Genomic DNA, 23,153 nt, shown 5'->3' with positions numbered 1-23,153 from the left:
AGAAGTCACTGAAGCGCTAGTTCGGTAATGTTACGAAAATATACGAGGAGTCCTTCGGCCTCCTTCGGGAACGTTACGGAAATACACGATCGTTAATCACTCCGCGACAAAGGCTTATTGCTAAAGTACCAAAAAGACGCCTATTGGTCACACGAGATGCACCTCCTGACTGCTGAGGAGAGTCCATTCAATGAATGAGGAGCGAGATGCACAAACATTCAATGAGGGTGTGATGTAGAAAAACTTTCTGAGGATATTTCGAAAGGTTAAAACTGAAAGGTATGTGACTTTCTTCTTTGTAAACTTCTGTTATTATCAGCGGTGCTTCTATTATATTTAATGCATACTGTATATGCGTGAACCTGCGTAATATTATGACTGCAATGCGTACTCATTAGTTTGAAGAGTATTATGACGTCGTTATTTGTCTTCTGCATATTTTTTTTTCCTGGTCTCATTCTGCGTAAACATAAGGAATATATTATTTACTTTTTTTGCTCTTTTAAGAAAAACATGTATGGTCATATTGATAATTGAGACGCCAAAATGCTTATATAATAATAATAATTATTATTATTATAAATTATTATTATTATATAATTAATCATTATCATTATTATATTAAAGAACACTTATTTGTATTAATAAAATGCAAATAAGTGATATTTGCCTTTTAATGACAATGAAAGAGTCTATCTTCAGCAGCTTTTTTTAACCTTAGTCCAACACCACATATTCACACATGCTCAAAAATACACGCAGGGTTGCTGGTTTAATTCGCTTAAAGGATCAGTGGTGTGGTTCAGAGCTGCTCCTTGTGTTCGTTCACGTGGTTTGTGTGTCTGAATCTGTCAAGACCTCTTTAATCTGTCCCTATTACCGACCTGACACGTGGTGTGACACTGCCAACACTTTGCCAGGCTGAAAACAAGTGCATACTGCAGTGCACACCAGAAGAACCAAACAAGGTTCAAACTCTGATCTTATGGCAATGCCTTGATAAATAGCTATACAGATAGATGGAGTGGCTGCTAATGTGTCTGAGTGGTTGCTAGGATGTTGCTATGTAATTTCTTGGGTGTTATGGGTTGTTGTTGTTGTTGTTGCTGATGTCTTTTAGTGTACAAAGCAACAATACATTTAAAGGGTTAGTTCACCCAAAAATGAAAATTATGTCATTTATTACTCACCCTCATGTCGTTCCACAGCCATAAGACCTCCGTTCATCTTCAGAACACAAATTAAGATATTTTTGATAAAATCCGATGGCTTAGTGAGGCCTGCATTGACAGCAAGATAATTAGCACTTTCAGATACCCAGAAAGATACTAAAGACATATTTAAAACAGTTCATGTGACTACAGCAACGAGAATATTTTTGTGCACCAAAATGTATTCAACAATATCTAGTGATGGCTGATTTCAAAACACTGCTTCGAAGCTTTATGAATCTTTTGTTTCGAATCAGTGATTCGGATCGTCTATCAAATTGCCAAAGTCACGTGAACCATTGAAATTTCTAAACTCTTATGACATAACGAAGCCTCGTTTACTGAAATCACATGACTTTGGTGCTCTGAACCACTGATTCGAAACAAAAGATTTGTAAAGCTTCGAAGCTTCATGAAGCAGTGTTTTGAAATCGCCCATCACTAGATATTGTTGAAAAGTCGATATTTTGTTTTTTTTTGATGCACAAAAAGTATTCTCATCGCTTCATAACATTAAGGTTGAACCACTGTAGTCACATGAACTGATTTAAATATGTCTTTAGTATCTTTCTGGGCAATGAAAATGTTAATTAACTTGCTGTCAATGGAGGACTCACTGAGCCATCGGATTTTATCAAAAATATCTTAATTTGTGTTCCGAAGATGAACGAAGGTCTTACAGGTGAAGAACGATATGATGGTGAGTAATTAATGACAGTAATTTTGTGGTTAATTTTTGGGTGAACTAACCCTTTAAATTTATTAAAACAATCGTCCAATGCTTTTTTTTTTTTAAATGAATAAATAATTCATTTGGTTATGTGAATATTAAGGAAACATGCCATTTTATCGTTTTGCAAATATTATGAGATAAATCTGAATATTCTTTGAACATTCTAAAACAATGTTAGATGAACGTCCATCTAAAACAGAAACAAGCCTTCCATGAACCAATGTATAAATAATGTTTTTGTACTAAAGTTTTGAGAACATTATAAAAGCCCAGATGTAACTGGAAGAGTGCTTGTTCATAACTTTGAGAGAATGTTCTGAGAATGTTCCCTGTTAGCTAGGATGGCCCATGCAGTGCATTTTTCCTTAGTGCACCATGTTCTGTAAATGTAGGAACTTTTATCTCCTTTATTAATCATGTTCATTCATCTCAGTCAGCAGCTTTATTTGATCATAAATAAATGAAAGCAAGTTAATTAGAGCCTAAATAAAACATGTGCATATTGCACACCAGAGGAAAATGATTGCATTTAATTTAGTTCAGAATATAGCTGATCATTAATAAAGTCTTATCAGAGTCTGGCTGTGTTGTGTTATTGGCTCCCTAAGGATGTAAGTGGTGCCAATGCATTTTATTCTCAGTGCACCATGTAAGTATACAGACTTTAAACTCCATTTATCATGTTCATTCAATAGGTATAGCTATATCATAAATAAATGTCAGTACGCTGAAGTGGTTTCTCTGGTGTGACACTGGCATGCACTACTGTGCCAAAACAAGTGTGAATTGAACAACAAAATAACATAAAATGAAGGAATTTGCCTAATTTTACTGTGTTTGTATTTGTGACATACTGTGTCAAAGCATTTTTCTCTGGGCATCTTGTAAATGTACAAACTTGTTAATTTATTGGAGACCTCTTTTATTCTTCCTTCATTCCTATTGTATGTAGTTCCAAACGTAGGTTCAGGAGGATCCTAAACATTCAGTCCTGTCAATCATCATTACGAGCGTATATAAGCAGCAGTCACTGCGTCATCCTAGTCACAATTCTTCCAGCATCCTTCCTCCTCCTCTATTTCTCATTCTCCCTCTATGCAGTACTGTTATAGGGGGGGTTTAACTCGGAGCTCGAGCCGAGCCTCGGGTTCGAGCTTCCTTCGAGGACAGCAAGCCAAGTTTGTTTTACCATTAACCATTAAGACTGAATGGGGAGGTGAACTTGTGAACTAAAAATAAGAAACTACAGCAAAACTAAAAAATGCTTGTTACAGTGATGTCCAGACTTCTAAGACAACATTGAAAATCTGGGATTAAACATCTATTTTAAACCCAGAAATTAACAGTAAGTTGTAGAACTTTAAATATTTACCAAAAAACTATTTAAAAAAAAACAAAAAAACATTGCACTATTTAGTATGGAAGCTTGTTTCCACCACAGAATAAAACCATTTAAAAGATAATTGCGACTTTATATCCTGCAATACAGACTTTTTTCTTGCAATTGCGACTTTATATCTCAAAATTCGGACTTTTTTTCTAGCAGTTGTGAGTTTATATCTCGAAATTCTGACTTTTTTTCTTGCAATTGCGAGTTTATATCTCAAAATTCTGACTTTTTTCTAGCAATCGCAAGTTATATCTCGAAATTATGACTTTTTTTCTTGCAATTGTGAGTTTATATCTCAAAATTCTGACTTTTTTCTAGCAATTGCGAGTTTATATCTCAAAATTCTGACTTTTTTCTAGAAATCACGAGTTTATATCTCAAAATTCTGACTTTTTTTCTTGCAATTGCGAGTTTATATCTCAAAATTCTGACTTTTTTCTAGCAATTGCGAGTTTATATCTCGAAATTCTGACTTTTTTCTTGTAATTGCGAGTTTATATCTCGAAATTCTGACTTTTTTTCTAGCAGTCGCAAGTTTATATCTTGAAATTCTGACTTTTTTTTCTTGTAATCGCGAGTTTATATCTCGAAATTCTGATTTTTTTATTGCAATTGCGACTTTATATCTCGAAATTCTGACTTTTTTCTTGCAATTGCAAGTTTATATCTCAAAATTCTGACTTTTTTTCTAGCAATTGCGAGTCTATATCTCGAAATTCTGACTTTTTTCTAGCAATTGCGAGTTTATATCTCGAGTTTATAGTTTATATCTTGAAATTCTGACTTTTTTTCTTGCAATCGCGAGTTTATATCTCGAAATTCTGACTTTTTTCTAGCAATTGCGAGTTTATATCTTGAAATTCTGACTTTTTTCTAGCAATTGCGAGTTTATATCTTGAAATTCTGACTTTTTTCTAGCAATTGCGAGTTTATATCTCGAAATTCTGACTTTTTTCTAGCAATTGCGATTTTATATCTCAAAATTCTGACTTTTTTTCTAGCAATCGCAAGTTTATATCTCGAAATTCTGACTTTTTTCTAGCAATTGCGAGTTTATATCTCGAAATTCTGACTTTTTTCTAGCAATTGCGAGTTTATATCTTGAAATTCTGACTTTTTTCTAGCAGTCGCAAGTTTATATCTTGAAATTCTGACTTTTTTTCTTGTAATCGCGAGTTTATATCTCGAAATTCTGACTTTTTTATTACAATTGCGACTTTATATCTCGAAATTCTGACTTTTTTCTTGCAATTGCGAGTTTATATCTCAAAATTCTGACTTTTTTTCTAGCAATCGCAAGTTTATATCTCGAATTCTGACTTTTTTCTGACGAGTTTATTTCGAAATTTCTTTTTTCTAGCAATTGCGAGTTTATATCTCGAAATTCTGACTTTTTTCTAGCAATTGCGAGTTCTATATCTCGAAATTCTGACTTTTTTCTAGCAATTGCGAGTTTATATCTTGAAATTCTGACTTTTTTCTAGCAATTGCGAGTTTATATCTCAAAATTCTGACTTTTTTCTAGCAATTCACGAGTTTATATCTCAAATTCTGATTCTGACAAGTTTATTTCGAAATTTCTTTTTTTAGCAATTGCGAGTTTATATCTCGAAATTCTGACTTTTTTCTAGCAATTGCGAGTTTATATCTCGAAATTCTGACTTTTTCTTGTAATTGCGAGTTTATATCTCGAAATTCTGACTTTTTTCTAGCAAGTCGCGAGTTTATATCTTGAAATTCTGACTTTTTTTCTTGCAATCGCGAGTTTATATCTCGAAATTCTGATTTTTTTATTGCAATTGCGACTTTATATCTTCGAAATTCTGACTTTTTTCTTGCAATTGCAAGTTTATATCTCAAAATTCTGACTTTTTTTCTAGCAATCGCAAGTTTATATCTTGAAATTCTGACTTTTTTTCTAGCAACTGCGAGTTTATATCTCAAAATTCTGACTTTTTTCTAGCAATTGCGAGTTTATATCTCGAGTTTATAGTTTATATCTTGAAATTCTGACTTTTTTTCTTGCAATCGCGAGTTTATATCTCGAAATTCTGACTTTTTTCTAGCAATTGCGAGTTTATATCTTGAAATTCTGACTTTTTTCTAGCAATTGCGAGTTTATATCTTGAAATTCTGACTTTTTTCTAGCAATTGCGAGTTTATATCTCGAAATTCTGACTTTTTTCTAGCAATTGCGATTTTATATCTCAAAATTCTGACTTTTTTTCTAGCAATCGCAAGTTTATATCTCGAAATTCTGACTTTTTTCTAGCAATTGCGAGTTTATATCTCGAAATTCTGACTTTTTTCTAGCAATTGCGAGTTTATATCTTGAAATTCTGACTTTTTTTCTAGCAGTCGCAAGTTTATATCTTGAAATTCTGACTTTTTTTCTTGTAATCGCGAGTTTATATCTCGAAATTCTGACTTTTTTATTACAATTGCGACTTTATATCTCGAAATTCTGACTTTTTTCTTGCAATTGCAAGTTTATATCTCAAAATTCTGACTTTTTTTCTAGCAATCGCAAGTTTATATCTCAAAATTCTGACTTTTTTCTAGCAATTGCGAGTTTATATCTCGAAATTCTGACTTTTTTCTAGCAATTGCGAGTTTATATCTCGAAATTCTGACTTTTTTCTAGCAATTGCGAGTTTATATCTTGAAATTCTGACTTTTTTTCTTGCAATCGCAAGTTTATATCTTGAAATTCTGACTTTTTTTCTTGCAATCGCGAGTTTATATCTCGAAATTCTGACTTTTTTCTAGCAATTGCGAGTCTATATCTCGAAATTCTGACTTTTTTCTAGCAATTGCGAGTTTATATCTTGAAATTCTGACTTTTTTCTAGCAATTGCGAGTTTATATCTCGAAATTCTGACTTTTTTCTAGCAATTGCGATTTTATATCTCAAAATTCTGACTTTTTTTCTAGCAATCGCAAGTTTATATCTCGAAATTCTGACTTTTTTCTAGCAATTGCGAGTTTATATCTCGAAATTCTGACTTTTTTCTAGCAATTGCGAGTTTATATCTTGAAATTCTGACTTTTTCTTGCAATTGCGAGTTTATATCTCGAAATTCTGACTTTTTTATTGCAATTGCGACTTTATATCTTGAAATTCTGACTTTTTTCTTGCAATTGCAAGTTTATATCTCAAAATTCTGACTTTTTTTCTAGCAATTGCGAGTTTATATCTTGAAATTCTGACTTTTTTTCTAGCAACTGCGAGTTTATATCTCGAAATTCTGACTTTTTTATTGCAATTGCGACTTTATATCTTGAAATTCTGACTTTTTTCTTGCAATTGCAAGTTTATATCTCAAAATTCTGACTTTTTTTCTAGCAATCGCAAGTTTATATCTTGAAATTCTGACTTTTTTTCTAGCAACTGCGAGTTTATATCTCAAAATTCTGACTTTTTTTCTAGCAAACGTGAATTTATATCTCGAAATTCTGACTTTTTTTCTTGCAATCGCAAGTTTATATCTCGAAATTCTGACTTTTTTCTAGCAATCGCGAGTTTATATCTCGAAATTCTCACTTTTTTATTGCAATTGCAAGTTTATATCTCGAAATTCTCACTTTTTTCTTGCAATTGCAAGTTTCTATCTGCTCGAGAAGCCGTTTTATTTGGATATACGTCATAATAATTCTAGGTCACTAATCAGATGTCATTCTCAAATCATGAAATTATGCACTCAAATTGTCATGCTGTTTATATAATTTGTAATGAAAAATGCCTTAAATTAGAAAAATGTGAAAGTGAAGCCATTTCACTAGTTGTCTCAGATATTTAGGTTATGTTATTTGTATATTATAAGCTGCTTCTTAACATTTTGGCATTGGTTTCTGAAGATTTGGAAACTGACTGGGACTTGAGGTGTTCTGGCAGGTTGTGTGGGTGTGCTGGAGAAACGCCGAGAAGACGTGCTGATTCAGCACAACCGCATCCCACTCTGTCCCTGAGCTTCCATTAAAAGTGCTCTCGCTGCTTCCGCGGGTCTCTCTGGACCTGAAGGACTCAGTCGTAACGAGCTGAACGGAGCAGAGCCGCAGAGTGATCAAAAAATATTGCGTTGTTGCAGGTTGAGTCTGTGTTGAGTTTGCTGAGTTTTGAGAATAAGGCTTTTTACAAACCCCTCCCATCTGTCTCAGCTGTTACACTCCTTCATTTACATCATCAGATCCTAAACATCTCAAATCTCTCTCTCTTCCTCTCTTGCTGTATTCTACACTCCGTCTCTCTCAGGTTTCGAATAGGGTCACGTCAGCCTGCCAGTATGATGAAAGATTGCCTTCAGTTCCTCATTGAGCCAGCCAAGAAGCTCAAGTTTCGTCTCAAGGTACAGTGTGTCATTCGTTCATTCATTCACTGCATCAAAGGGTTTATCAGTAATTCAGTGAAATTCATAAATATCAGGGCAAAATGACAGGCACTTGTATAGTAGTGGCCAAAAGTGATATTGTTTTTAATGACCCTACAAGTTCACGTATCATCAAAATATGAGTTGTTTTTTTTTGACAGAGTAAGAACAAAACACTAACATTTGTTGAGTTATTTATCCGACAAAACTATTTGGCAACAAAAAGGCAAACAACAGTTACAGGTTTTATTATACGGTGCAAAAAATGCACAGAAAACAAAAAGCTCACAGAGAAAAGCATCCATTGACTACAACATGATCAATTATTAATATTTCATATTTTTGCATTCAAAAATGATGTCTACACAATTTAGCATGTTTCATTGCATTATCACAAATAAAACAGTTGACTCCCACCACAATTACACAATATGCTTACAAAATCATTTACATATTTTTAATAATATTTTAATAAAGGGTGAAGATGTCAATCTTCCTTTTCTGGACATCACTTTTGGCCACTACTGTATGTCAGATGAGACTTTATTACGTCAGATGATCTTATTTATGACATAATTTCCTCCACAACCAACAATTCTTCCTGCTAATAATGTAGTATAGTATCAATGAGATCAAATGAAATATGAGACACATGACTTTTGCAGAAAATAAGGAAAATTAAAGTAAAATTTCACTTGTGATCAGAAAATTTTTATTCTTTTATACAAACCCGATTCCAAAAAAGTTGGGACACTGTACAAATTGTGAATAAAAACAGAATGCAATGATGTGGAAGTTTCAAATTTCAATATTTGTCGCATCTTCCCCTTTATGATGCGCCAAATGTTTTCTATGGGTGAAAGATCTGGACTGCAGGCTGACCATTTCAGTACCCGGATCCTCCTTCTACGCTGCCATGATGTTGTAATTGATGCAGTATGTGGTCTGGCATTGTCATGTTGGAAAATACAAGGTCTTCCCTGTAAGAGAAGACGTCTGGATGGGAGCATATGTTGTTCTAGAACTTGGATATACCTTTCAGCATTGATGGTGCCTTTCCAGATGTGTAAGCTGCCCATGCCACACGCACTCATGCAACCCCATACCATCAGAGATGCAGGCTTCTGAACTGAGCGCTGATAACAACTTGGGTTGTCCTTGTCCTCTTTAGTCTGGATGACATGGCGTCACAGTTTTCCAAAAAGAACTTCAAATTTTGATTCGTCTGACCACAGAACAGTTTTCCACTTTGCCACAGTCCATTTTAAATGAGCCTTGGCCCAGAGAAAACGCCTGCGCTTCTGGATCATGTTTAGATATGGCTTCTTTTTTGACCTATAGAGTTTTAGCCGGTAACGGCGAATGGCACGGTGGATTGTGTTCACCGACAATGTTTTCTGGAAGTATTCCTGAGCCCATGTTGTGATTTCCATTACAGTAGCATTCCTGTATGTGATGCAGTGCCGTCTAAGGGCCCGAAGATCACGGGCATCCAGTATGGCCTTGACCCTTACACACAGAGATTGTTCCAGATTATATGAATCTTTGGATGATATTATGCACTGTAGATGATGATAACTTCAAACTCTTTGCAATTTTTCTCTGAGAAACTCCTTTCTGATATTGCTCCACTATTTTTCGCCGCAGCATTGGGGGAATTGGTGATCCTCTGCCCATCTTGACTTCTGAGAGACACTTCCATTCTGAGAGGCTCTTTTTATACCCAATCATGTTGCCAATTGACCTAATAAGTTGCAAATTGGCCCTCCAGCTGTTCCATATATGTACATTTAACTTTTCTGGCCTCTTATTGCTACCTGTCCCAACTTTTCTGTAATGTGTAGCTCTCATGAAATCCAAAATGAGCCAATATTTGGCATGACATTTCAAAATGTCTCACTTTCAACATTTGATATGTTATCTATATTCTATTGTGAATAAAATATAAGTTTATGAGATTATGAGAAATTATTGCCTTCCTTTTTTATTCACAATTTGTACAGTGTCCCAACTTTTTTTGGAATCGGGTTTGTAGTTTTAATACTGAATATAGTCATTTCCAGTCAAGCTGTAATTTCTTCAAAATGTATGCAGAAAGTGTGAAAATAATAATATGTAATTATTTATTTACTATGGAAATATTATTCAATTGTGTGTATGAAGGATACATAAAATAGCTAAACAAAGGAGTCAGCAGTTATAATCCAAAAATACTTAACTGTCATTTCAGAAAAAATGAATATAAAATATATAGGTTTGGCTACTATATTCCCTGGTGGAGCTTTAGTTACTCCATAGCTTCCACATCTCTGTACAGGAGACGCGGAAAAGAGTGAAACAAATAAAGAAAGAGCCGTTAACGGAGAGTCAGCTGTTCATAATGGAGCTCGCACGAGAACTCAACAGGATCTGTCAGGTAAGACAAATATATTATTGCATTGTGCCTGGCATCAATGAATACATTTACTGGCATCAGCTCAGATATGTCTACTAGATTCCCACACACATTTTCAGACTCTCTGTTGGAACATTTTATGCTGATGTTTTCCAGAGGTCAGATATTCTGGCTCACATCTGGACCGGACAGGACGTATGGCCTCCGCACGCCTGTCGAGAGTTCATTGTGGAGACTGCCAACATTCTGGAGATGAAGGTTAGAACATGAACTGAATCACAGGCAGAGGAGTTTACTGAATTGCACTTTAAAGTAATTCATCACACAACAGGAATTTCATTAGTCCAACACAACAACAAAACACAGGAATGGATCATTTCCTATGTGTCCTGTTTAAAGGTGCCCTAGATTCAAAAATTGAATTTACCTCGGCATAGTTAAATAACAAGAGTTCAGTACATGGAAAAGACATACAGTGAGTCTCAAACTCCATTGTTTCCTCCTTCTTATATAAATCTAATTTGTTTAAAAGACCTCCGAAGAACAGGCGAATCTCAACATAACACTGACTGTTACGTAACAGTCGGGGTGTATGCCCCAATATTTGCATATGCCAGCCCAATATCGAGGCATTACACAAGGGCAGCCAGTATTAACGTATGGATGTGCACAGCTGAATCATCAGACTAGGTAAGCAAGCAAGAACAATAGCGAAAAATGGCAGATGGAGCAATAATAACTGACATGATCCATGATAACATGATATTTATAGTGATATTTGTAAATTGTCTTTCTAACTGTTTTGTTAGCATGTTGCTAATGTACTGTTAAATGTGGTTAAAGTTACCATCGTTTCTTACTGTATTCACAGAGACAATAGCCGTCACTATTTTCATTTTTAAACACTTGCAGTCTGTATAATGCATAAACACAACTTCATTCTTTATAAATCTCTCCAACAGTGTGTAATGTTAGCTTTAGCCATGAAGCACAGCCTCAAACTCATTCAGAATCAAATGTAAACATCCAAATAAACACTATACTTACGCGATTAGACATGCTGCATGACGAACACTTTGTAAGATCCATTCTGAGGGTTATATTAGAACTTTTTTTATGTTGTTTAAGGCAAGCGCGAGCTCTTGGGGCATGGAGCACGAGAATTAAAGGGCCACACACCCTGAATCGGCTCATTTCTAATTATGCCACAAAATAGGCAGTTAAAAAAATGAATTAAAAAAAATCTATGGGGTATTTTGAGCTGAAACTTCACAGACACATTCAGGGGATACCTTAGACTTATATTACATCTTTTAAAAAGAAGTTCTAGGGCACCTTTAAGGTTTCTATCTTTGTAAGCTTCATCAAGACTTAAATAGATTACTCTGGGAAATGAAGTGCTATTCTGTCATGGTCCATTAAAAAAAAAAAAAAAATACAAATTTCAATAATATTTTTCTATAATATAGTAGTCAGAAAAATATTATTGAAATTTGTATTTAATATACAAATATAATTGATTAATTTATAATAAAAGTTTGGGGTCAGTAAGATTTTTTAATGTTTATGAAATAAGTCTCATATGCTCAACAAGGCTGCATTTATTAAATCAAAAATACAGTAAAAACACTAATATTGTAGAATATTATTACAATTTCAGGTAACTGTTTTCTATTTGAATATATTATAAAATGTAATTTATTCCTGTGATGGCAAAGCTGAATTTTCAGCATCATTACTCCAGTCTTCAGTGTCACATGATCCTTCAGAAATCATTCTAATATGCTGATTTATTATCAATGTTGAAAACAGTTGTACTGCTTCATATTTTTGTGGAAACTATGATACTATTTTTTCAGGATAGAAAGTTCAGAAGAACAGCATTTATTTGAAATAGAAATCTTTTGTAACATTGTAAATGTTATTGTAAACTGACTTTTGATGTGAATTTAATGTCTTACTGACCCTAAACATTTGAATGGTAGTGTGTATATATATAAAATTTTAAATTTGTTAAAATTATAATAAAATATAAATGCCTCTTAATTCCTTAATTTCAAATGATAATTTTTTTATCTGATTTTCTACCTTGATTTAAGTTCAGGATATAGTTAGAATTGTATGAAACATTCTCAGTTTATTTTTTGAGTGGTGCACAACCCTGTTCCTCAGCAGATAAACTCACTTCCTGTGTTAATTTAGCCAGATACACACTGTTTTTCAGACAGCTGTTGTTTCTCAGGATCTGCATGACTTTAATTACAGGCTGATGTTGGCTGGTTAGAAGCGTGTGTTATATTTAGATAAAATCCTGCTTTAGACTCAAAGTGCCAGCAGTCCCCATAGTAACCAGCTAGTCTGTTTATATCAGGCTGACTGACAGGTCCAGTGGCTTAAGGGTTTAAAATTCTGTGTCAGTTTTCAAAGGATCAAGCTCTAATCACGGTTTGTTTGTAAGTTATAATATAGTCCGCAGTACTTTTGCGTCCTTGAGAAAGGCGTTGAGCTGTGGTTCGCTCCAGGGCGTCCGTCTCGCGGATTTAGTGTACTTTTAAAAAAGCTTGTAGTCAGCACATTTCTTCTGAGAAATCAAAGTAATTGATTTGAGTCAGACACGGGCTGTTTATTAAAAAGGTTACTGCGTCATAAATGTCAGCTCAAGGGGCTGTATTGGCCATCAAGTTACTGAGGCAATTTGAACCTATCCAGGAAAGACATCAATTGGATAGACCTACAACCAATCAGAGCTACAGAGTAAGTGACGTATGTTGAGCGACACATGGTTGTCAACAGAACTCTTCTTAGCGACCATCGGGGCCAGCTGATAAATCAAACTTTTGCCGAATCCCGTAGGAAGGACGGCAAAGACATCTTTCCCATCGACAAATGCCTTGATCGCGGTCCTCTGTTCCTTTTTTAAAATTAATGCGCTGTCGATATCTTCTATAACGGACGCGATGGCGGAATCTACACATCTCAGTTCTTCAACAGCCATCATTGTTGTAAACTAATTGACCTTTCGCAAAGACTCGCCCCCCTTAGTTACTGTTGCTTTGTCCGACAAGCCGTGGCGCTGTCACGCCACACAGAGTGGAAAATACATCGCGGAGCAAAGAGGAAACTGACAACACATCGACAGACGAGACAGAGCAGGTTACTTATGATATTAAACAAAGTCCCAGCTTTCAAACTGTGTAGTTATTAAAAAAATTCAAACAATAAAAACCGTTTTGTGGCTCTTTAATGGGTTGTGACCATGACCGTGACAGATTGCTGTAGCGCCTCAGCTCAAGAGGCTCGTGAACCGATCATCTCTTCCTACTAGTCCATTTATAGCATCAAATAAACATGAATGAACATGAGAATGAATGTAGTTTCAAACGCGGAAAGACGTCAATATGCACAATTTTTCAAGTTTAACTCCACCGAGGTTAATCTTCTAACTTCTGACTGCTTTGTCGGACAAAATGGCGGATGCGGCGTTCTGATTGGTTAAATCGCTTGTCAATCAAACTCCCCAAGCGCTCTTTGATGACGTGGCTGATTACGTTTCTGGTGATAATCTGTCAATCATCACCCTGACAATGTGATTGGTCCGAACAGTTTCTGTTCGGGCATAATTACTCCTCTACGGATCGAGTCCAGACCGAACTCCCCGACCTCAAAATGTTGTGGGCGGGGCTAAGTTCGGCTGGCATCCAGGCTAGTGGACTACCAGTAAAATTGACAAAAATTTGGGACCAAAAATTATTCAGACACTTTGACCTGACCATGTTTTGCTTAAGTGTTATCTGACATAATTAAGATTAATTTTTTATGATACAGTTTAACTCAGTTTAACAGTTTAACCATTTTTTTAAACTATAGTGAATAAACTGTATTAATGATTGAAATGTTCAAGTTGTCTGAATAACATTTTGGTTTGACTGTATATATATATATATATATATATATATATATATATATATATATTAGGGATGTCCCGAGTCCTGAGAGTGGAAGAGAGCACTATTCATTCACTCCCCCACTTGCATTTCTTGCCGGTACTGAGACTTGAACCTATGACCTTTGGGTTACAAGTTCCAACTTTCTAACCATTTTATGTGTCTGTAGATTTCAATATTCAAATAAAAGTATCATAATATTCTTGGGGTTTTTTTTTACACACTGTGCAGGAAAATACAGAGAAGCCCATACAAGTTTATGCCGATCCTGCATCCAGAAAAGCGGGACTGGAAGAGTCATTTACTGAGCATGCTTGAGCAGGAAGGAGAGCACGACATGGGCACATATAAAAGGATCATCATGGACTGGACCAGAGGACAGCGCAACAGACACCCGGTGAGGATCAGAAACACCACCAACTATTTATGAGGTGCATCCTGGGATGCTTTTTCAATCATATTGAAGGAGTTCACATGTAACATATTTTATTTATTTTGCGAAAGAAAGTCATAGACAGGCATAAGTTATATTTGTCTACAAAACTAATTTCAGTCATTTAAGCATAAGCCTATAGCCTCTATATAGCAAACAAGTTTATATCAGTAAATATATTAATAGTTACAACATTCTCTCATTTTGTCAGGAGTAATTTGTTTGTGAGTGTGTAATTTTAATTTTAATCCATGCTGTAAATGAAGCGTCTTATTCTCTCTCTCTCTCTCTCTCTCTCTGTCTATGGGTCTTAGTATCGTGTTGCTCTCTGATTAAGAATTAGGATATTAACCTTGCTATGATCCTCTCTTGTCCGACTTTGTTGATTACGAACGACCTCACTGACTGACCTGACAGAGACATGCACAACCCGCTAAGCTGTATAAATGGAAACTTACCATTTACTTACTGTTTTTTCAATTAAAATAAGGACACTTCTAGCTTCTAGCATAGGCTACTATTAAAAATTTGAGGTAATACACTATGTAAAACAGTATGCATTATGCAACAATACCTAAATAAATGCAGTGTGCTGTGTCATATAGGCTACTTAACTGCTACCAAGCTAACAGAAATATTTTCTAAGAACATTTTGCTAATGTTCTCATAGTAGAGTGGTGCGGGGATGACATATTTCACTCATAAATTGAAAAAAAAAACATTATAAAAACCCATAGGAAAATCCTGAGGGAACCAGTGGTGAATTAGTCTTCTGGGTTTTGATGGCATCCCTGCACCACTTTATTAAGTTCCCATCAAAACATTATTTCTGAATGTTCTCAAAATGTTAAAAACATTCAGTTTTTTCTTGGTTATGTGAATATTAGAGAAAACATTAAGGGAATTTTATTTCTATTTTATCATTTTGCGAGTATTATCTGAACATTTTGAATGTTCTCTGTAGCAACATTTAAAAATATTAGATTAACATCCAACTAAAATGTTTTAGAAAAACATTCCATTAATGATTTATGAATAACATTTTGTTCTAAAGTTTCATAACGTTATTAAAGACCAGATAACTTTGAACAAATATTCTTTTAACGTTACTGGAAGAACGTTAGTTCATAACTTTGAAAACTAGTGAGCGAATTCGGACACTGAAGGCCTCTTTACACAGCAGACTTAAGGCTGCTCTGTGCCTGCTCAAAATTCTGTGTAAAGACATAATGCTGCATAAAAGCCAGACCAAACTATGCCTGCTCTGACCCACCTCAGTCCCTAGTGTCAAAGTATACAGTTGAAATTGCTGTGTAAAGCATTTATGCCACCTCTGAGCAGCATTAAAGGTGCCCTAGAATTAAAAATTGAATTTACCTTGGCATAGTTGAATAACAAGAGTTCAGTACATGGAAATGACATACAGTGAGTCTCAAACTCCATTGTTTCCTCCTTCTTATATAAATCTCATTTGTTTAAAAGACCACCGAAGAACAGGCGAATCTCAACATAACACTGACTGTTAAGTAACAGTCGGGGTGTACGCCCCCAATATTTGCATATGCCAGCCCAATATCGAGGCATTACACAAGGGCAGCCAGTATTAACGTCTGGATCTGTGCACAGCTGAATCATCAGACTAGGTAAGCAAGCAAGGACAACAGCGAAAAATGGCAGATGGAGCAATAATAACTGACATGATTTATGATTACATGATATTTTTAGTGATATTTGTAAACTGTCTTTATAAATGTTTCGTTAGCATGTTGCTAATGTACTGTTAAATGTGGTTAAAGTTACCATCGTTTCTTACTGTATTCACGGAGACAAGAGAGCCGTCGTTATTTTCATTATTAAACACTTGCAGTCTGTATAATTCATAAACACAACTTCATTCTTTATAAATCTCTCCATCAGTGTAGCATTAGCCGTTAGCCACGCATTCAGAATCGCATTCAGAATCAAATGTAAACATCCAAATAAACACAATACTCACATAATCCGCCGCATGCATGCAGCATGCATGACGAACATTTTGTAAAGATCCATTTTGAGGGTTATATTAGCTGTATGAACTTTGTTTATGCAATGATAGAGTCAAGAGCTCGGGAGGGGGCGGAGAGCGCGAGCAATTAAAGGGGCCGCAACCTGAATCAGCGCATTTCTAATTATGCCCCAAAATAGGCAGTTAAAAAAAATAATTTAAAAAAATCTATGGGGTATTTTGAGCTGAAACTTCACAGACACATTCAGGGGACACATTAGACTTATATTACATCTTGTAAAAAAACGTTTGATGGCACCTTTAAAAAGTCTATGTAAAGACACCTAAATGCCACTTAAATGCCACATTTTCAGTGTAAATTTGGCATGAGTGCGCTGGAAGGGCTTCCGCTTTTGCCTAGTTTGTGCTTGCTGTTTAATAATTATTTGAAGCTTGAAGCAAATTGGTAGCTCCAGTAGTAAGATGAACTTTTTGATATAACATCTGTCATGGAAACTATGTTTAAGCCTTAATTAAACCATTTAATAATCAATTTAAAAGGAATTTATAGTGGTTTGGAAAATGGACGGATGGATGATTCAGCTGTGGGCGCCATCTTCTGGTGAGACGCGGGAATTCACAGTGCATTCCGGGTATTCTTTACCTGTTGAGTGTACATTGGTTGTACATTCGTTATTGCGGTGCATTGTGGGATTGAATGAGTGCACTCGATAACGTCCACTATGGTTTCAGACACCACTACAAATGGCTGCTCGCTTAAATAGTGCCCTATTTAAAGGTATAGGGGGCCATTTCAGACACAGCCACAGTGTTTACACTCTTCGAGGAAGTCAACCTTCAAATGGCTAACAAATAGTTGTCACACATTAACCTGGATACGAGAAAGCGTTTAAACGTCGATAAAATTACACACCTTTAAGTCTATAGGGACATGTATCCTTTCAATATAGCATCACCTTTCTGATGCCTAATCAATAATTCATTAATTTCTCAGAGTCCTCTTTATTTTCTTAGGAGCAATTTGTGTGTAACTCGATATCAGGAAATACTGTTAGTGAAGTATGATCTCTCTCTATCTCTCATTACAAACAACTTCACTGACCCGCCTGTGACACATGCACACATATTCGTCAGTTTCTAAAGTGTGTCATAAAAAAATATATTTTATGATTTTTTATATGATATGATTTATCATTTTCTCTCTCCAGCATGGTATTTGGCCGGGTGAGGCGGTGTTGATGATGTTGGATGACGTGGAGCTGCAGTGGAAGCGGGGTCACCTGTCACACCTGCAGTCTGCTGTGGAGCTGCTCATTGGGGTGGTTCTTGGGGAACACCTGGACAAGGTGCCATGCCTCTGGAAACATATACAACATTCATAGACTTAAGTAAAATTCAAAATCTGCAATTTATATTTTTAACTAATCTAATAACAAGCACTATTTACATTGTAGGAGCTCATTCCAAGACTGTGGCTGGTACAAAAACAAAAGACCCAGAAGATCGGTGAGCAGGCATTGACATTAATGTCCCTGAATTACTTTTGAAGGATAATGAAATGTAACCGCTGTAAGTGATTTCTGCACCACTAGTGGCACCAAATGCAATTGCAAAAACAGTCTTCTGGTATATAGTGTATTACATGAAATCCCATACAGCAGTTTTATTAGATCAGACCTACATTTCTTTGGACATTGAGAAGATGATTGGCGTGTCTTCAATGGGCTTTCTGATAATCTCTCTCTCTCTGATCTTTTTTAGATTGCGCTGGCTACATTCCACACATTGGTGAGAGAGTAATAGGTTCAGCAATCAAATAATGAATCTAGTCACTGAGGCCATTAGTGCAATAGTTCCTATTATTTTATGTAGTAACACAGAAATGTTGCTCTTTGTTACAGTGTGGAACTGGATATGTGATGCTGCAGGTATGTGTTACAGTATAAAGCTTAACTCTCTCTCTCTCTCTCTCTCTCTTCACAAAACTTGTGATGGCAAAGCTGAATTTTCAGCATCATTACTCCAGCTGCACAATGTTCTCTAAAAGTTGACAAAAGTTCTCTAAAGGTGACGAAAATTCCGAACCTTTACAGAACATTCGGGACATTCCTAAAACATCCTCTTTTGGTAATGAAAGTGCTGCAGTTCAAGATTCCTTATATGACTTTAGGTGGACGTTCCATTTTGGTTATTTTATGGTCACATAAGAATGTTACAAAGAGGATATTTGGGACATTAACAACGTTCCCACACGGTCCTCTGTTGGTCGTTTAATAACGTTCCTGATATGAGTTTAGGGGGACGTTCTATTTTAGTTATTTTATGGTCGCATGAGAATGTTACAAAGAGGACATTTGGGAAGTTATCAGAACGTCCTATAGTATTAGTCACCTAAACATTCCCAGAACGTCCTGAATGTTCCCTGAACATCCACGAAATAACGTTCCCCAAACCTTAAAAGAACTCCACATTGTGACCGCCTCTGAACGTTCTTGGACTATCACTATAGGACGTTCTGATAACTTCCCAAATGTTCTCTTTGTAACATTCTTATGTGACCATAAAATGAACCAAAATAGAACGTCCCCCTCAACTCATATCAGGAACGTTATTAAACGACCAACAGAGGACCATGTGGGAACGTTGTTTATGCAATGTTAATGTCCCAAATATCCTCTTTGTAACATTCTTTTTTGACCATAAAGACAGGAACACACCAAGCCGACTCTGACGAACTAGTGGCGACGAAAGCAGACTGCGGGGTTGGCTCACGTCGGCAGTATCTGTGTCCAAAGTTGCCCTGACACACCAAACCAACGCTAAACAGCCGACGGCCAAGCAGCACGTCCGTTCTGCGTCTGCTTGAGATGAAATTTCCGAACCAGCAGGTGGCAGTATCTGAACAGCCAATCAGAATGATCAGATGGCCCGAAGGCCCGATGGACCGACGATCGCCGACGCCGATTCAACATTTCGAATCGGCCGAAAAAAGCTGACAAGGACTAACTTCAGCTGACGGTGTGGAACACACTGAGAAATACAACGAAAAACCAACAAACAAAAACTGCCCAACGGCCGACTGTCGGCTTGGTGTGTTCCTGCCTTAAAATAACCAAAATGGAACGTCCACCTAAAGTCATATAAGGAACCTTGAACTGCAGCACTTTCATTACCAAAAGAGGACGTTTTAGGAATGTCCCAAATGTTCTGTAAAGGTTCAGAATTTTCATCCCCTTTAGAGAACTTTTAGGAAACACTGCGCAAGGTCCTGAGAACGTCACCTTCTACATGGGAACTGACTGTTTGGGAAGACCCGATTTCAAGGGAGGACATGATTTGTCACTGGCATTTTTTTTTTTGTTAACATCAGAATAAAATACTTAAAATACTCCATTTTTGGTCATACTACAGATACATTATTCGAAACTGTAAAGGGTCTACTTTTATTTGTGTCTATTCACAATAACAAAAAAACGTTGTGCCTTTGTAAAAACATGATGTGCTTTCTGCCGTCTCAGTCTTCCTCAACTGGAGACTGGAATGCGTCACAAAAATGAACCGAAACTCCGCTTATAGGCTACTTGCCTCACTTTAGTCAAGGGCAGCCCTACATTTTCCCCAATATTTTTATCTGTGTGCTATGTATTTTATGCTTATAAGTGTATTGCATCATTATTTTAGCAATATGCTAACATTATACTTTTTTATTTATCAGTCTGCAATTTTTTTAGATATCTAGCTTTCTTGAAAACCTTCCAAGATAAACCTAAAATCATAAATCTAACCGTAGTGCGGCCTTATTTTACAGTGGAGGTGACTTTTGACCCAGAAACGGCCAACCCTACCCTTGTCCTGTCTGAGGACCGCAAGCGCATGCAGTGCGGTCTGGAGCGGCGCGCGGTCCCCGGCAGCCGGCGCCGCTTCGACGGCTGGTGGTGTTGTCTCGGCTCAGAGGGCTTCTCGTCAGGACGCCGGTACTGGGAGGTAGAAGTGGGCGACCGTGATTGGCGTCTCGGTGTGGCCAAAGAATCGGCCCTCTGCAAAGGCTACAGACCGCTCAACACTCAGAGCGGATACCTCACCCTCAGGCTGGAGCGGGGGTCCGAGCTCAAGGCCCTGACCACACCGCCTACCTTCTTGCCCCAGTCGCTCATCCCACGGAGGGTGGGAGTCTACCTGGACTATGAGGAGGGGCAGCTGTCCTTCTATGACACGCAAAAGCGAGCACACCTCTACACATACAGCGAGAGGTTCACAGAGAAGCTTTACCCGGTGTTTGGGACGGTGGAGATGGTGCGTGAGATGGTGATCAGGCCTGCAGATCTGAGGGAGCGATGTCTCTGTAAGGGACAGTGTCTGTTCTACTAATGTACATAACGAACGCACAATTCTCACGCACATGGATACGAAAAAATCACACAACATAAAACATTGATCAAAGCTTACAAAAAACAAGTAGTTTGAAGGGTGCATAGAAGCCATTTTACATTTTTTAGAGTAGCTGAAGCTGTAATTTCTGCACTACAAGGAATTAAAAAAAAGAATTCTTGTTAAACAGTCTGTGATTGGTTCAAGTAGGGATAAATGCAGGCTGGAGCAATGGGCCTGGCTAAAGGTTCGGGCGTGCCGAAAGATAGGGGAGTGGAGTAAGGTCTTTATGATTGGTCGACACAGCTGTTTGGGGGTAGGATTAGGGGTAGTTTCAGTTGTACCGATTCACCTTTCAGAATCCCTCCTTCAGCACGCCCATTGCTCCAGTCTGCAGCTACCCCTGTCTCGATTGGTCAGACAAACAGATAGCCCCACCCAAAACTCATGTTGGTTCTGCACTGATGATGTATTTTTGTAGGCAGATCTGGAAGTTAGCATCACCCTGGTTCCCTTGACAAACACCCTATAGGATTTTTCCATTGGCTTTTGGCTAAACAAAGCTTTGCGAAGCATCAAGGCTTTCCTCTCAACTGTATCGCAAAAGTGGTTATTACTCAAAGCTTTTGGATTATTGCAGAAAATAAGCTTTGTGACCAACAAAAGTTTATGATTCTTACACATTTTGTTCATCATGATAATCTTCACAAATAAACACAACTTTTTATGAAATTTAAAGCCTAAATACAATCACCAGAAAGGGTTAGTTCACCCAAAAATGAAAATAATGTCATTTATTACGCACCCTCATGTCGTTCCACAACCGTTAGACCTTCATTCATCTTCGGAACACAAATTAAGATATTTTTGTTTAAATCAGATGGCTCAGTGAGGCCTGCATTCAAAGCAATGACACTTCCTCTCTCAAGATCCATAAAGGTACTAAAAACATATTTAAAACAGTTCATGTGAGTTCAGTGGTTCAATATTAATATTATAAAGCGACGAGAATATTTTTGTGCGCCAATAAACAAAATAAAGACTTTTCAACAATATCTAAATGGGCCGATTTCAGAACACTGCTTCAGAGCTTTACGAATCGAATCAGTGAATCTGAGCGCCAAAGTCACATGATTTCAGCAGTTTAGCCGTTTGATAGGAGATCCGAATCACTGATTCAATTGGTAAAGCTCCGAAGCAGTGTTTTGAAATCGGCCCCTCACTATATTGTTGAAAAGTCGTTATTTTGTTTTTTTGGCGCACAAAAATATTCTTGTCACTTTATAATATTAAGTTAGAACTGCCTACAAAAATACCTCTTGCAAGTAACGTGAGTTATGTAAACAGATGACTTTTTTCCCCAGGTAACTAGTAAAGTAACACATTAAAGTGATGCATTTTAATTTTACATCAAAATATCTGTTACTTTTTCTAATAAGTAAAGCAAGTTACTTTGTTTTCCCGATTATTGACTGACACTTCTCCTGTCCCCATGTTGAGAAAAATCGGGAGTGAGATGCAGAGGCGTTGTGTAAACATGGATATTCTAGACTAAATGTGAGCATGCATTTACTCATCTTACTTGCACAGTTGCAAAATTAATAAAAACAAAGAAACGCAAACTCAGAATATTATGCAAACCTACAAAAATGACTTTATGTATTTAATCTTACTTTATTAACCAATGTCTTTGCTGCACATTTGTGTTTTGTTCTGTTTTTTTTTTTTTTTTATTATTGCTGAAGAAAGAGTGTGGAACTTTCTTCTCTGAAATGTTTGAGTTGCCTCCTCTACTGTACAGGCATGAATTTGCATTTCCTTCAGCCTGAGGCTTGTTCATTTCACTTTTGTTGTGAAAGGGCCTTTATATTTGCCAAAAATAGATCTTTTGATTTTTGTTATTAAAAAACAAACAAACAAACAAAACGAACAAACCCAGCCCAGTTGGGAAAAGTACCACAAAAGTAAAGTCTATTCTAATCTACTCACAAATGTGACCGACAGCGATTGTCATTGTAACACTGTAATACTGAATTGTGATTGTTTTTTTCTTTCTTGCATTTGTTTACCCATATAATATGTCCATTTAAATTTTACATTGTTTTTATGTATACAGCTAACAGAAAATTGTTATAATTAGCTAAATCCAATGCCTAAAAACTATTCTTTTGCTGCCCACAATGTACTGCTCCTTAGGGAAATGCAAATCTAGTTTTAACAAATATTGGATGGAATCACATTGTACTCTATGTTTGTGTTTTTCAGTAACATAAGAAAGCATATAGAGGGCACTGTCAGTACATACTC

General features: G+C 36.5%; 1 protein-coding gene across 1 annotated transcript; it reads left to right on the top strand.

The window, feature by feature from the left end:
* The first annotated feature begins 138 nt into the window (after nt 1-138).
* Nucleotides 139-21,595, top strand: zgc:194990 (uncharacterized protein LOC568410 homolog). The gene is given in 11 exon segments (XM_048211436.1): nt 139-279; nt 7,587-7,680; nt 10,019-10,117; nt 10,253-10,354; nt 14,272-14,307; nt 14,309-14,437; nt 17,687-17,824; nt 17,933-17,984; nt 18,240-18,266; nt 18,380-18,406; nt 20,287-21,595. Coding segments are annotated over 10 exon segments (1,233 nt in total). The 5' UTR covers nt 139-279; nt 7,587-7,617; the 3' UTR covers nt 20,847-21,595.
* The last annotated feature ends 1,558 nt before the right edge of the window (nt 21,596-23,153 follow it).

Source organism: Megalobrama amblycephala, linkage group LG12 (assembly GCF_018812025.1).
Source record: "Megalobrama amblycephala isolate DHTTF-2021 linkage group LG12, ASM1881202v1, whole genome shotgun sequence".
Lineage (NCBI taxonomy): Eukaryota > Metazoa > Chordata > Actinopteri > Cypriniformes > Xenocyprididae > Megalobrama > Megalobrama amblycephala.
Note: the sequence above shows the minus strand (reverse complement) of the source record. Positions and strands in the feature narration are given on the sequence as shown.